The sequence below is a fragment of the Anthonomus grandis genome, chromosome 19 (assembly GCF_022605725.1).
Source record: "Anthonomus grandis grandis chromosome 19, icAntGran1.3, whole genome shotgun sequence".
Classification (NCBI taxonomy): Eukaryota; Metazoa; Arthropoda; class Insecta; order Coleoptera; family Curculionidae; genus Anthonomus; species Anthonomus grandis.
In genome coordinates, this window is record NC_065564.1 from 11380570 (window position 1) to 11397494 (window position 16925).

Consider the following 16925-nt stretch of genomic DNA (forward strand, 5'->3'; position numbering starts at 1 on the left):
TTAATTCACACCTAATGAACGAAAAAAAACCCTACAATATTTAATTTAAAAAAAATTAAGAAAAACATTTTATTAACATTCACCTAGCATAATGTAGGTAAACAAACAGGAAAAAAATTATTGCCAATACAATTTATTAAATAAATTTAATTAAATGTATAATAATAAGGAAAAAAGTTAGGTTTATCATTAATTTTTTTTACTATAAAACTCTTTACATGTATTGTTGGAAATTGTTACCTTCTTATTTAATTTGCTCTCTAGCTCTGTAAAAGACTACAAAAAAGTAATCCATGTTTTTCTAAGATACTGATTAATCTTAGTTAAACTAAAAAGTCTAAATCTACATTATCAGTTAATGTCTTTAATGTTTTTCCCCCTTTCCCCCAAGGGCATCATCAGACCGGACGTTTAACACAACATTCACATAATGATTATCAAATAGTATTTTGATATATATAATATATTCGCTATATTTTAGCCTCCACTTCAAGAATGAACTTCTGCTTACAAAAAAAATTTTTAAGAATCTTTTTAAGAATCACCTTTATTGTTTGCTTTTAAAAACTGATGATACAGTTAGAAAAACGATTTTAGTTAATATTTATTATTAAAATGCATAGTCAAAACAAGGTAAGATATTTACTCTATAGACTTACCCCTCAATTTCATCATTAATGATATGCAAAGGTAATTTGGGTGTTTGGCCTCGTGATAAAACAGCAATGTCAATTTTCAAATATCCTGTGGGACCAGTGGCACCATCCACTTTGGGAGATGCTAACACAGCCCACTTATGATAAAATTGTGAATCTAAAACATGCAAAAATTATTTACCATAACTTGTAACTTGTCTAAGGTCAAAATATGACGAGATTTAAGTGGTTAGCTACCTTAACCATAGAACCAGCTCTAACTTATAACCTGTATATCTAAATATCAATTTAGATATACAGGGGAACGTGAACCTTTGTTTAAATAACGTATTACAAAAATATCTGTTCAGACATTTCAAGGAACTTGGATGAGTTAATTGTGACAAGTTTACAGACAAGTTTCTTGTGACAGAACTGTTGGAATAATGAGCATGGAAAGATGAGGAAGATCCTCAGAAAGAAATCCAATAAGGCGAAAAATTATGGTAGATGGAAAATATAATATGAAGGGTGTCTTTAGGAACCACATCTGTCGTCTGCGGAAAAATTATAATTATAAAAAAATCTTTATTGCATTCTCTGTAAATAATAGACATTTATTATTGACAATTTGCAGGTGACAAAGATTTTTTTATAATTATAATTTTTCCGCGGACGAAAGTTTTTTCAGGGGTATGTTGCATTTGTGGCATTTGCAACCCTATTTCCAGAAAAAATAAACCAGAAAAAAATTACCAGAAAAATTAAATAGTTATTACGAAAGAAAATATTCAAATAGAAGGTTATTTTAAATATATAATACAAAAATAATTTTGTAATATACATTTAAAATATTCAACTAATGCTCTTCTAGCCATTTTTGGCATCTACATAAAATTTCCTCATGGGAGTCTCTTATTGAGTGAGAGTTAAGTTCTTTGAATGAAGTTCTGATCCTCCGCTGGCAATCTTCCTTAGGAGTTACTGCGATGTTATAAAGATTTTTCCTAATGATAGTTTTCCTACTATCGATTAATGCGATTTCTCGAGACTCGCTATATTATACATATACAGGGTGTTCCGAAAGTAATGGGACATAGAACAACAGTAGATTTCTTACATCAAAATAATGTGATCGAGGTCAACATGCCCGATCCTAACTAGTAACTGAAATACAGAGTGTCAAAGTATTATTTGATTTATAGTTTTTTTCTCATAGGTCCTGAACCAAATGACATACTGACATCAAATTTAGAACATACGAGTCTTTTAGAAAGAAAAATAGTGTTTCGTATACAGTTTTCGTGTTTTCGTAGAGGGCGCTCGTTGCGTTAGTGTTTACTTTCTTAAATCTCCTAACTTTTTTGCAGCTTTGTACATTGGTTTGAAAAGTAACAAAATAGTTTTCTTTTTTAATATTACATAAAAAATGTATACCTTATTAACGTCGCTAGGAGCAACAATTTTAAAAATAATCGCACTTTTAGGTTTTCATTATATGTGAATGACTTAAATTCACTAGATTTTTAGTAATGCAATCTTAAATAAAATTAAATTAATACCTACGATTATTAATATTTATGTAAAATTAGAATATTTACTAAATAAAAAAAATATTACGACTTGTTAATTTTTATATTATAACCACAGTAAATGACATTTATTTATTTTTTTTATATTTTATTTTCAAACAAATATACCAAAAATAATAATAAATAAAGAAACCTACAAATAACGCTACTAACTGTTCAAAATGCGCACCATTAACTTTAATACATTTTGAAATACATTTAACAAATGACCAGATCCCCGTTATTTTTTAACATATTTACAAAATGTTATATTTATTTATTTATTTATTTTACAATACAAGCCTTACAGGTAAATAAATACCCATCTACAAGGCAGGAAAGACCTTCAAATACATAAATATAACTTATGCTAACTAAGAAAAATGTATATATAACTTGTTACAAAAATCTTCTAAGCTAACTAAAAAATTGCATAAAAAGTAATAAGAGGCATAGAAAATAAGTAACAAAAACGATCAAAACCTAATGTGCTGACTATAAACCTCAATTTTTATTAACGGAAATGGCTATATTATTTACAAAAAATAGCTTAATACAAACTCAGGTTACTTGTGGCTTAGTGTTCAAGTGAGCGACATAAGGCTTCCTTTGTAATATTGAAAATGTCAAAATGAGCATCATTATTGTAAATACTACACATGGTATAAATTGGTGAAAATTTAAGTAGATTTGTTCTAGGAGTAGGGAGGTGAAACGTGGTATGATGTCTATTATTGAGACGAGGCACAAAAAAATATAATTTTGACACTAATGGCGGACTATCGATTAGATAATTAAGTAATTTATGCAATGTCATAAGAGCAGAATAGGTTCGTCGAGTTTCTAGGGAACAAATATTAAAACGTTGAAGCAGATCATCATGTGGAAAACCCTGAGGTGGGTATACATTATCACACTTAAAACATAAGTATTTTAAAAAGCGCCTTTGCACTTGCCCTAGATTGTCAATGTGTACATTATAAGCCGGCGACCATATCACCGAAGCATATTCCAATCGCGATCGTACATATGCAAAATATAATGTTTTTATAGCATCTGGATTTCTGAAATCCTTAGTGCTTCTATAAATAAATCCATATGATTTTGACGCTTCTGAGACTACTGTGTCAATATGGTATGAGAAAGACAGTTTGGTATCAAAGTACACTCCCAAGTTTTTAAAAGAATTTGTGCGTATTAATGTAGTCGTTTTGTAGTTGTAGACGGTTTTAATTTGTTGGTATATGTCATAAACATTACATTTAGAAATATTCAACTTTAGACCATTTTCTACACACCAAGCATTTACCAAGTCGAGATTATCCTGCAATCAATGACAATCTGCGAGATTATTATTTTATTATATAACTTGATATCGTCTGCATAAAGTAAAAAATCGCAATCTAGTTTTTCACCAATATCGTTAATAAAATAGTTAAACAGTAGCGGTCCAAGCACAGATCCCTGCGGGACACCAGGAAACTACATCATAGGAGCTTGACCTTTTGCCGTATAACTCCACGTACTGACTTCTACCACATAGATATGAGCGAAACAATTGACAGAGAGACAGCTGAAAATCCAAAATTACTAAGCTTATCAACAATTAAACTATGATTCAATTGATCGAAAGCCTTGCTAAAATGCAGGTATATAACATCCATCTGTTCCCCATTATCAACTGCCACAGCAATATTCTGAGTTATAAGCAAAAAGTTTGTGCTCGTAGACCTTCCTTTAAAAAATCCGTGTTGTTGGGGAATAATAATATTTTTGGTTAACGGAAAAACTCTATCGTGAATTAAAAATTCAAAAACTTTACAAAAATTGCAAATTATAGATATAGGTCTATAATTACATATATCGGACTTATTACCTTTTTTAAATACAGGACAAACCTTGGAAACTTTCCATAATGCAGGAATAGACCCCGATAAAAGACAGTTGTTAAACAAAACAAGTAAAGGCTTTACAAGTATATGCCTACAGTCCTTAATAATAAATGCAGGAATAAGATCCGGTCCTGTTGTAAATTTAGGTTTTAATTTGTTTAAAGCATTGAGTACTTCGCGTTCTGAAAAACAAGAAATATTTATATTAAGAGAGTTATTTGGGGTATGATGAGAATTAGGGTGTAAATTATTATTTAAAAAAGATCGTTTAAAGTAGTCAGCGAAGGAATTAACTATTTCAAGGGTGCCCTTTATAGGAGTGTCCTTGTAAAACATATCTTTAGGAATATCTCTTGTATTTTTTTTATTCTTTATAAAACTCCAAAATTTGTTAGGATTGTTTATGATACTGGTTTCTACATTTGAAACGTATTGATAGTAAGATTTAGATATATCTCTTTTAGATTTATTGCGTAACAATTTAAACGTGTTTATATCATCGATTCTTCCATATTTTTTAAATTTGTTGTAATGAAAACTCTTAAGCTTTAAATCCCTTATAATACTATTTGTGAACCAAGGTGGAAAATTTCTCCTAGGTATATTAGGATATTTTGGTACAAAACTGTCCAATTTCTTTAATATTAAATCATAAAAGACCATAAACTGATGCTCCACAGAAACCGTAGCTTCCATAAATGACCAATCAGTCTTTGAAAAGGCATCATATAAATTAGGAAAATTATCTTTTTTAAAGTTAAATGCATTTTGTAGGTTAAAAAGTGTCTTACGCTTAAAATTCATAGAGTGGCAATATTTTAACGAAATATCAAGAGCAGGATGGTGAGTATCTTCGGTTAACAACGGATCCAAAGATTTTTCCACTATGCAATTTTCATTATTGTTTATAACCAAATCAAGAGTTCTGTTATTTGAATTTTGTATAGAGTTGCTTTGATTGCAATTAAGAAAAGTTATAAAGTTTTCCAGTATTAAAATATGCTTATCTTGAGAATTGTTACAGTTAACGTAATTGGGTAGATTAAAATCACCCAATATGCAAATATTATTACCAAAAATGCAGTCAAGGGATGTTCATGAGACACTCAAACAGATTTTCCAAAGTTTCAGGATATACTGGCGGAGGAAGATAGGTATGTGGGATACTGAAAACCCCCATTCAGTTGTCAGTCGTCATTTCTAGCATTAATTGAAAGTTAATATTTGGGTGGTATTATTGGAAACCATATAATAGGCCCCCATGAACTACTTAATTTGAACGGAGACTCATACTTAATTTTATTACGAAATGAACTTGGAGGTCTTTTAGAAGATATACCATTAAATATTAGACAGAACATGTATTTTATGCAAGATGGAGCGCCAGCGCATTTTTCTCGACAGGTACGTAATTACCTTGACGGACAATATCCCGAACGTTGGATTGGCCGTGGAGGACCTTTGCTTTGGCCTGCGCGTAGTCCAGACTTAAACCCTATGGACTTCTGTATTTGGGGATATTTGAAATCAATTGTTTATGAGTCCTATAAATATTCTAAATTAACTATATAAAAAACATCATATTCAAAAAACATCGTATCAACCAGCAGCATTGTCGTTTCGCTCCGTAATTGCTCACAGTCTTAGTGTGTTAAGATTAATAGCAGAAATAAGAAATTTTCACTAGTAGTGCTTTGTAAGACTGCCAATCCAACGCCATATGTTGTTACTTAATTAGTGAACAGTAAATGTGTTAAAAGAGTGATTTAAGTGCAAACAATAGACCAAATATGTCTATATTATGTGTTTTTTGTGAGGAATCCATACCATCACGAAAAAAACTGCCATGTGGTGAATGTAAAAACGCTTCGCATATCAACTGCGTTCACAAGTCCGTCGATGTTGCCAATTTGATTTCTGAAGTAAGAGGTTTATCCTGGAAGTGTGATGAATGTGTTTCAAAATGTATTTCCATTGACCAATCACGTTTAAAACTTCTCGTAAATGAGCATGTACAATCATCACTGGCTTCTCTTACTGCTGCTTTTGAATCCCTAAAATCTGATTTAGTTACTGTAATCTCTGAGAAGATCTTAAGTGTCAAGTCGGCGACTACTGCACCGGTGAGCTATTCAAGTATAGCAAAAAATAACACTCAACCTGCTGTCTTGGTAGTGCCAAAGAACCAAGCCCAGACCACTGAAAAGACCAAGGAAGATATAACCCATCGAATTAACCCATCGGAATTGAATTTATAGTTAACCAAAGTAAAAGCGGTTAAAAATGGTTCCATTGTCGTAGGCTGTAAAAGTCAGGCAGAAAACAAAAAGTTTAGAGAGATGGCTCAAGAAAAGTTATCTGATTCCTATGAGATTAAGGAGCTTCACGGAATTAGTCCTAGGATTCGTATAGTAGGTTTTAGGGAAAATTATAATAATGACGAATTTCTTAATTTAATTAAACAAATAAATAAAGATGTATTTTTTTCTGAATCCATATGTAATGTTTTTAAAATATGTACGACAAAAAAAAGCGACAAGGTATTTCAGGCTGTTGTTCAATTAGATAGAGCGACATATGATAGGATCATAAAGGTGGGCACTGTTTTTGTGGGATATGATGCGTGCTCTGTATTTGATGGTGTTGAAGTAAATCGCTGCTTTAACTGTAATGAATTTAACCATTCTTCCAAAAATTGCATTAAAACTCAAATTTGTCCCAGATGTAGTGAAAATCACTCAGTAAAAGAATGCAAATCTTCCACATTAAAATGTTCTAATTGTGTTAATCATAATTCTCATGATCGTGGCAACACTGTCAAATCGGATCATGCTGCTTGGGATATATCGGTCTGTTCGGTTTTCAAGAATGCGTGTGCAAAACTACGGGCAAATATTCTCGGCCAATAGCAATTAATCGATAATTTCATAGGTCAAGGTGCTGTTTCTGTACCTGCCCATCTAACGATTTTGAACTATGCTCCTGCATTGACCCCGCCCGTATTGATGACGCCTACTGCGAGCAACCAAAATTATTATACTGCACCGAGTACCGGACTTAGTAGGCGCTTTTTGGTCTATTATCAGAACGTACGTGGCTTGAGAACAAAGACTGCAGATTTATTAGATAGCACCTCTGCGTGTTGGTATGATCTAATGGCGCTTACTGAGACATGGCTCGATTCGCCAATATCTGATGGTGAAGTGGTTGCGGCTGTGTACAATGTCTTTCTAGCCGATAGAGATTTTCTAAATACGGGAAAATCACGAGATGAGGGCTGTCTGATAGCCGTTAATAAAAAGTTTAATGCTTTTAAAATAGATGTAAATCAAAGTGTTGATCTTGAGCCCGGTATAGATATTGTTGGTGTTAAGATTGTATTAGATTTCTCGTCAATTTTAGTTTTTGCTGTATAGGTATGAGCATTTTAAAGTTAAATACGCCGCGTCTAGTAAATGTAGCCTCGTCTGTGAATAACACACCCTTAATAAGCATAGGATCTGCGTTTTGCATATTTTCAATCCAACGACTGCATTCTGACTGGCAAATCTGGTGGGATCAAACACTGAACTGGTGTAAAGTGGCATGGATAGAGGTCTTCTTTCTGAAGTACTTTACCAACAATTGATTTGCCTACACCCGTAGCAGCCGCTATTCGCCTAGTACTTAACCCGGGATTTTCTGCTATGCGGACTAAAATTTCTTCTTCCTGTTTTTGGGAAATATTTTTTGGGCAGACTAAAACAGGCATTTTTGACTGAAATGATCCAGTTTCTCCTAGTCGGCTATAATTTCTTTGAAATAATTTATGGTTTGGTTGTTGTCTATCTGAAAATATTTTCTGAAACCTGCGTCTTGCATGCCGTTTATTAAAATTTACTTGTGTGCAAACACAAAGCATATCACGCATCTCCAAATTGGTAAACAAATTATGCCTAGGCCTTACTTAAAATCATTAAAATTAAGAGAAAATTTTTTTTACTCGCTTTAAAATTTTTATATGACATTCAAAAAGTTTCTCATAAATAATGCAAGTAATTGTCTCCAACGCCAACTGTCAAAGATGCGATTTAAATAAAGTAGTAAATAAATATTATTTTAAAATTTTTTTGAATAACGGTGATTATATCAAAAATGGTTGCTCTTAGTGAATTTAATAAAGTATAAATTTTTTATGTAAAATTATAAAAGGAATTTATTTTGATACTTTTTAAACCGATATACGGGGCTGAAAAAAAGGGGTTCTAAAAAAGTAAAAACTAACGCAACGAGCGCCCTCTACTGAAAACACGAAAACTGTATGCAAAATGTTATTTTTCTTTTTAAAAGACTCTTATTTTTTAAATTTCATGTCAGTATGTCATTTGGTTTAGGACCTATGAAAAAAAAAATACGACAAATCAAATTATATTTTGACCCCTGTAAAATTTTAGTTACTACTAAAGTCAGATAAGGCAAGTTGACCTGAATCACATTATTTTGACATAAGGAATCTACTGTTGTTCTTTGTCCCATTACTATCGGGACACCCTGTATATGATGGATTATAATACCCACCAAAAGTGAAGAGAACTTCATAAACAAAGTACTAGGGAACATTAGAAAGTATTCCAGAATATAGAATTCAGAACATTCTCACTAAATAATTAAGTTGCACTCTAAACTCAATTCGTTAAGAAAACAATATGTATATACTTAGATGAAAAGAAACTCTCACCATATGATCTAAAATTGACTTTTTTCAATATATAATAATAGACCAAATACCTGGCAAACTTTATCTTGCAACGCCTACCATGGAGGTCATCAGAAAAATTTTGAAACTGTTAGAAAGATTGAGAAGACCAAATGGGCGAATAAGCACATTAAGGCGTTAAAAATTTGATGGCCAAATGGTACTTAGAGTTAGATCCTTGGATAGTATATTGTAGAGGCAGAATCACAAAACCACTTTTAATGTTTTTTAGAGACTTAAACTATATTTTTCTACTCTCTTTGAACTGTGTGCAACGCCCAGTCAGTGGCGAACCTCGAGCGCTTTGCTTGTTTTCCCGTGCTATTGTTTCATGTAGGCACTCTTATCGTTTGCGGGTCTTCAGCTCAGTGGACAGCTACGCTTTAATGCCGCCACTGTCACATGAGTTAGTTTTGGCAATAGTAGGAACCTCTTGTCGTAAGGATGTTCCTAGACGGCATTTCTGCAAAACTTCTGACGAGTTATTTTTCAAAGAAGTATCAAACGGTGTTCCTCGAATAGAATAGAATGGTTTTCACGAAGCACGCTCCTTAAGATCAAAGAAAATATGAAAAAATAATTTTTTGGACATAATAAAACATATAGGGAAATAATATGTAGAGCAGCTGTTAGGTCAGAAATACTTCATCAGGCCTGGACCTACAACTACACAGATCACATTAAAACTAAAAGTTGTCGAAACATGTGTAGCCTATAAGATTATATTTATTTAATTAAGACCATGACTTGGAGTTTTTACCTTTGATATGTTTCTAGTAAGATGCCCGAGCTGAAAAAATAGAAGATGCATGTAAACACGTATATACAGTGGGTTACAAAATTCGGTGCACATATTTTCAGAGCGTATTATTGAAGTCAAATAAGATATTGTTTTCCCATAAACATGTGTAATAAAATGCTTCCGCTCAGAGCTACAGCCCGCACAAATTAATTGATAAAAATCGATTATTTATAACTGTGACTATAGTTATGCGTCAAATCTTCTGAAATTTTGCAAGTTCCCGTTTTTTATGTACTCTTATCATTTTCCGTCCCAAAAATGATGTAAATCCAATTTTAATGGAGAATGAAAGGCAATATTGATAATTTTGTAGAACAACTCAATAACTGTTTTCCATCTATTAAATTTTCCTTCGAACAAAAAACAAATGACCAGCTTCCATTCTTAGATACTCTTGTCATCAAAAATAATAATAAGTTAAAATTTTATATGTATAGAAAAGAAATTTTGTAGACAAAGCTAATAAAAATAAATAAATAAACACATACAAGTAAACATATGAGTACACAAAAAACAAAAACACAAAAACACAAGACATTTAGATTTTATACAAAATAGATAACCTATTGTACATGGTCAAATTACTTATACAACTAAATGTTTATAAAGTCCGAAGTTGCTATTAAAAAGAATATAAAACAATACAAAAATGTAAATTAGGTAAAAGAAGTATACAAAATAAGTTGAAGTTAAATTACGACTATTATCACAATATAGGTATAACTAATTCTAGGGATGGAGACTATAAAGTAAATAGGGCCAGTGTGTGTGTGGTATTTAAAAGGAAAGATTCTTATAATTAAAAAGTCTTCTACTGTGTATAAAGCCTTTTCCAATAGTAATGCTTTTAAGGCATGGCGAAAACAGGAAAACGTTGTCATAGATTTAATCGTAAAAGGAAGATGATTCTGCATTTTTTTTGCTCTATAGAGTATAGAAGTTTTTACTAATTCCGACCGTGGGGTTAGCAGATAAATATCATGCTCTACTTTTCTAAGTGGATAGTTATGAGAAGGCCTCTTTGGAAATTCTGACACATGCTTTCGGATTAAGCAAACAGATTCAAATATAAACAGTGAAGGAAGAGTTAATATTCTATGTTTTTTAAAGTATTCTTGACAGTGAGCTGTACTGTCAAGTTCCAGTAAATAGCGTATCGCTCCCTTGCAACTTGAATACGCGCTCAAATTGAGTGGCACAGCATGACCCCCAAAATGGAATGGCGTAACGAAGAAGTGACTTAAAAAGGGCAAAATAAACTGATTTAGTTGTTAAAAAGCTTAATTCTTTGGAAATAGATCTTAGGGCAAAACATGCTGAGCTTAACTTTGTAGATAAGGTGTCGATATCAGATTCCCATTTTAGAGAGCTGTCTAAAATTAGTCTTAAGAACTTGACAGGTTCAACAATATCCAAACTGGTATTTTGTAGAGTAAAAGGTTGAATGGTACTTTTATATGATACAACCTTGGTTTTAGAGATATTAAGGCATAGAAGATTGGAATCGCACCAGGACTTAATGGTAAGTAAATCGTTAGATATAGTTGCATGCAGAGACGATATCTGGAATGCTCCAAGTAAAGCTGGTATCGTCGGCGAACAGACAAATTTTGCCGCTGATATCCAGATTGGCCATGTCATTAATAAATAGGAGAAACAAAATAGGGCCCAAAACTGAACCTTGCGGCACACCACATTCCATTGGTTGGCATGAAGATGTTGTCGTATCAACCTTTACGAGTTGACTTCTGAAACTAAGATATGACTTAAACCGTTTGAGAGAAGATCCTCTAAACCCGTAGTGTTGCAGTTTGTTAATTAAAATATTATGATTAACACAATCAAATGCCTTTGAGAAATCGCAGAAAACTGTAGCTGTGGAGTGTTGATTGTTTAGGCTAGAATAATTTAATAAAGAAAAAGCAACAATTTAAACAATTGCTAGGGTCAATGGTTATGACGATAAGATTATTGATAAGCTGATCAGAAGACATAGGCTTAAAGTTAATTTTAAAAACTCTACCACAATTCAAAAGATTAAAATAAGCAAACTTTTGTTGCAATATCATACGATCCTATCTTAACGAGAGGCTTCAATAGGTTTCGTAACTTCGTAACATTTCGTAACTTGGACGAACTTTGATGGTCTATCAAAGTTCGGCTAAGTTACGAAATCTTTTAGAAAACTCAATAAATAAAATAAATACTAATGGAAAATCTGAGATCTATGAGATTAATTGCAACCAATATGATAAAAAGTACATAGGACAAACAAGAAGATCAATTAATGTCAGATTTAAAGAACATGTAGCTCATGTGGAATATGGAAGAGTTGAAAAGTCAAGTGTGGCTGAACATGTTTTAAATACTGGTCACCTTGTAGGGATAGACATCTTAAAAGTTAATACCAATGGAAAATTAGATACATACGAAAGTTTAACAATATTCAAAAATCAAAAAAACATTCTTAACAGAGATAAAGGTCCAATCCCTTATAGTCAATTATCAGCAAGTCCTCGCACAGCGTACTAGCTCCTGAGGGCTTGGGGCATTATGTATTTATTGCCGAACCAATTTTTATTAAATTTACTTGTATTTTTTTTGTTATATTGAATTTGAAAATAAACATTTTATTATTATATAGTTTAGTTAGTGTTTAAGATTTGATAAGAAAGCATGCTTCATTGCTTTTTTCGCTCTATTAATTACATCATTAGTATATAAGGAGATTTGTAAGTAGTTTTGGTTAGTAGTAAAACTGTCTCGTAATTTGATTCAAAAGAGTTTACCCTTTTGATAGCCCCTATCTTATGTTTCCGATACGAAAATTGAAAATCTAGCACCACCATCTAGTTAAGTTACAATTAACCGTTTTTGAGAAAATCGCTGTTAACAAAAGAGGAGCATTATTAAGCCCGATTAAACTATCAAATAAGAAAAAACTAAGTGGGCCGTGACTGCTTTCATTTTTGTCAAATAAAATTAATTGTATCGAAAAAATGGAACATGAATTTTGGATTTTTTCAATTCAACTAGATGTTTTTCAAAAATTTTAAGATTCTTATCAGATACCTAAGATATGGGTCATCATAGGAGTAAGTCCCCTCTGAATCTGGGTTTACACCATTTTTGAGACGGAAAAATCAAAAGTACTAAAAAAAAAAACAAAAAAAGCCAACTTGTACATTTTTAAAATATTTTACGTATAACTATAGTCAGTATTCTAAATAATCGATTTTCTTCAAGAAAGGCCGGCATTTACTAAGAATACTTTTTTTACAAGGAAAGATTGGATAATTTGAATTTTTCACTAAAACTTTATTATACAGTAGTACAAAAAAGTTTTGGTATTTTTAACGCATGCAATATACCGCAGGTGGCGCCCTCTACAAGGTATAGCGAATCCGTGAACGGATTTTAATTTTTCGTTCTAAAAACACCCTCACACCAAATTTTAATTTAATATCTTATGAAACACTCGACTTACTTCAAAAAAACGATTTTATATTACTCATTTTGAGGCCCTGTATATTGAATACCGAGCGCCCAATTAAAAAATTACATAACGAAAGTCGCACTATTTTGGTTCACCCTACATGTGGCCGGCGGATTGGCTTCCTTTTTCCGGACACCCTGTATATATATATATATATATATATATATATTTTGTAAGTACTACTTACTTAGTACTATTTACTTTGTAAGTATATACTTTATTTTGTAAGTACTATATTTCGGTTTTCCATTTAATGTAGTTGACATAATTCAAAAAAATTAATAGAAGTTCTACATCCTTTGGTTAGGTTTACAAATACTATAACAGGCTTTTGAAGAACCAGTGGGTATTTTTTATGTGTAACTTTTTATAAAAAGTTATCATATTTACGGTGTTAGTAACGACCTGTTAGTGTTATTCACTGCAGATTGGACTGGACAGATTATATAATCAGATGCTTTTCTTTTTTTCTCAAAACTTAAAATACCATTTTATTTTAGAAATTATAAACAGTAATATTTATAAAATTAGGATTCGTTCAGAGAAGTTTCCCAATTGATTTAAAGTGATCGTTTTTATCTTACAATAACCTGGCCCACGAGGAATTTGGATGAGGTAAGGTAATAACTTGCAATAAAAAGTCTACGTCAATGTTTAAAAGAGAACGATAGCGTTCTTTCTATTCCTTCTCTACTAACTATCGTTTGATCGTAATTAAAACGTCGAGATCAACAGACCTACGGCGTGCACTTTCTCTCTCAACATCAAGCGCAACTGCAAAATCAAGGAATAGGGAAGCATTGTCATTCTCTCTTTGAAATAATTATAACTTTTTAAAGACTGACAGTTGTTCCTTTTCCTGAGTTTCTTTATGATACCTACATGTATATACTGCATGATATACATTCATTAAATACATGTGGGTATATACTCACCGCGCTGCCGGTGTAGGCAATTCACCAAATTACATTGGACTATTTCAATAACTTAGATCTACTACATGTCGACAATTACAACTGCAGCTCTGGGTCTTAAAAAGGCCTTAAACTTAGACTTTTAAGTCTGTCATCACTACTTAAATATATGTGTTTGAATAAGACCTAATTTATGGTTTGTATACTCACTTTTTTGATTAACCACAGTTGCAATATCCAATTTCACGCAACCTAAAATCTTTCGCCTTCTACAGAATGTCCGGGGTTGAATAACCTAAAAATAATTAATATAGTCGATTAAAATAAAAGGTGATTAAAATTGGGTTTTTCAAACAAAGAAATTATTACAGAAAATTTGTATGAATTTTCGCATTTTAAAAATTTTCACTTAAGCTCATAGGAAACAAATTAGTGTTTTATCGGTAAGTACATCTCTAATTTTAGGCCGCCCTTTCCCAAAAAGATGAAGATTGCGAATGAGTGATATCTTATTTTAGTGAAACGCTATCAAAACCAATCTATATTCTCTTGTGTGACCAAATGAGAGCTGTTGGTAACAGTAAAAGCTATAGAACACTTCCATTAATATTTGTATGATCACAGTTTATTCTTAGGACTGACCATGTTTTCTGATATTTTTTCTTCAGCTTATAACCCATACCCTGACAAAAGGAAGATGGCTACAAGTATTTTCTTAAATATTAAAAAAAATAAAACAGCTCATAAAAAAGGCCGCTGCCTTGTTCAGAAGATCTTGTATTTAATATCTTAACATTGTCTTAAAAACAAATTAAAATGACAGTCAAAGATACTTGCTTGTCGTCATAATGGAATTAACTGGTATGTGATGACCCAGTGTTAGATTATACAGATTATGATTATGGACAACAGTCTGGACCTAACAGATTATGGACAAAAGTCTGTGAAAGCAGTGATGAAAAAAGTCCTTTTACGAAAGAATCTCCCAGAATAAGTTAAGTTGAGAGTTAGTAGATCTTAATAAAAGTGGGAGATATGTCTTTTTTATTTTGTAATTTTTGCCACATTTTATTTGCTATACATTTTAAATTTAACGAAGATGACTTACCGTCAAGACGATATTTTTTTCAAGCAACTTTTCTGCCGTAGTTTCCAGATCGAAGACAAAGTACTAAAACAAATAAATTACATTTACTATTTAATATACAGATTTATTTTAAAACGCCTCATAAGATGTTTGGAAAAAAAACATTTAAATTGGGTTCAAATTGACTAGAGAATATTTTATTATTAAGTTCGCAATTCCACTGATACGAAAAATAATTGCTGCTAAGAATTGAAAACCTACGGTACTATCAAAGTTAAATATTGAACTGACGAAAATGTATAAGTAATTAAAATCATCAATTCGGTCGAGGTAGATAGCCTACGTAAAGGTAAAGTCAAATTTACCTACTGATGTTTTAAACGATGTTAATTAATCTTAAGAACTAAGGAACCAAATGGTGGAAAAAAATCTGGATACGGTATGCTTGCAATTTTTCGCTCGATTATAAGCATATCAGCTTTTTGTTTGTCAGGCCTATAAGTTCATGGTGAAATTTAATTTAAAATAATTGTAATACATTTTTTTTTAAATAAAATTTTGAAAATACTTTCTAATCTAACTGTTAAAAAACGGCACCTTATAGTTTTTCAAAGGAAAACTATGAAACCTGATTATTATTTAATATTATCTAAAATTTTGCTGTTCCGCGATGCCGAAAGAGGAATAAAGGTTACACATAATATAAAGTAGTATATGATAGTTCCTTCTATCAGTGAAAACTAATAGTTTGTATGAATGCTTTTTCTTTGAAGAGAAAAGAAAAAAGATTTTAGTAATAAAAAATATTTAAGAGAGATGTAAGATTTACGTGTGAAGCCAGTTAAATGTAAAAAAATGTAAGAAATAGAAAGAAGAATGTTACTGAAAGATCGCGTGTTACTGACTTTATGTTTTTATACTAAAACTGCCCCCCTATAAGAAGTGCTGCGAATGACAAGGAACAAAATTGGGACAAACTAGATAAAGCAGAAATAGAAAAAAGTTAAAGATTTATTGCTAGTACTTTGTAGTTCTATTTTTTCATATCATCCACTATTGAAAAAACAAAACTGAAATGTTTTATCTATATATAACATGGTTATACCAAGTTTAAAAAATCGAGATATTTATTCCATAGAAGATTGATTAGTGGACTTACGGCAGGATTAATACTAGATTAAAAGGTGAGATTCGAGCAAGCTTTAAACATTTTTTACGAATGTCCACTGAAGATTTCGAAAAACTGATATGCCCTATTGGTGCGGCAGCTGCCAAAAGATTAGATATGCTATAAGTATAACAAAAAGATTAGCAGTAGCTTTACGATTTCACTAGGTAAATCCGAATACATCATAATGTTTCTTTTAAAAGTATTAATTCAGCAAATTTTCAGAATATTATTTGAAAAAAAACATTAATTAATAGTCTTAATAACAAAAGGTTAAGCATTTTCGAATTTTATTGATTCACATTCACGGGAAAAATTTTAAGGCTAAAAGCTAATATTCAAGTTCAATATTTTTAATATAAATGAAATTGTTAACACATAAAAAATAATTTGTCTAATTCTGTTCTCATACCCATGTACCAATTAAATAAAAATAAAATTTTCTCCTTTAAATGTTGTATGTCTGCGAGGCCGACATGTTTACGCTATGTGATTAGTGGATGGTATTAGAGAATTAATGTATTGTAAATGGTGTTATAATGTTGGCCTATGCTGGCTTCTCAGATTAATTAAATTTGCCCATTGCAGTATCACATAGTTCTACCGTGGATTGAGCATATAGTTT

At 31.5% G+C, this 16925-nt stretch overlaps 1 protein-coding gene across 5 annotated transcripts in view; it reads right to left on the bottom strand.

Moving 5' to 3' along the window:
• Positions 1-16925, bottom strand: part of LOC126747250 (otoferlin) — a 228244-nt gene that overhangs the window by 210046 nt on the left and 1273 nt on the right. For all 5 annotated transcript variants that reach the window (XM_050455768.1, XM_050455771.1, XM_050455770.1 and 2 more), the window contains exons 2-4: positions 15154-15216; positions 14256-14340; positions 660-813 (exon numbers count right to left, since the gene is read on the bottom strand). In XM_050455768.1, the coding sequence (XP_050311725.1) occupies positions 660-813; positions 14256-14340; positions 15154-15216 (302 nt within the window). The remainder of the gene's footprint in view (positions 1-659; positions 814-14255; positions 14341-15153; positions 15217-16925) is intronic.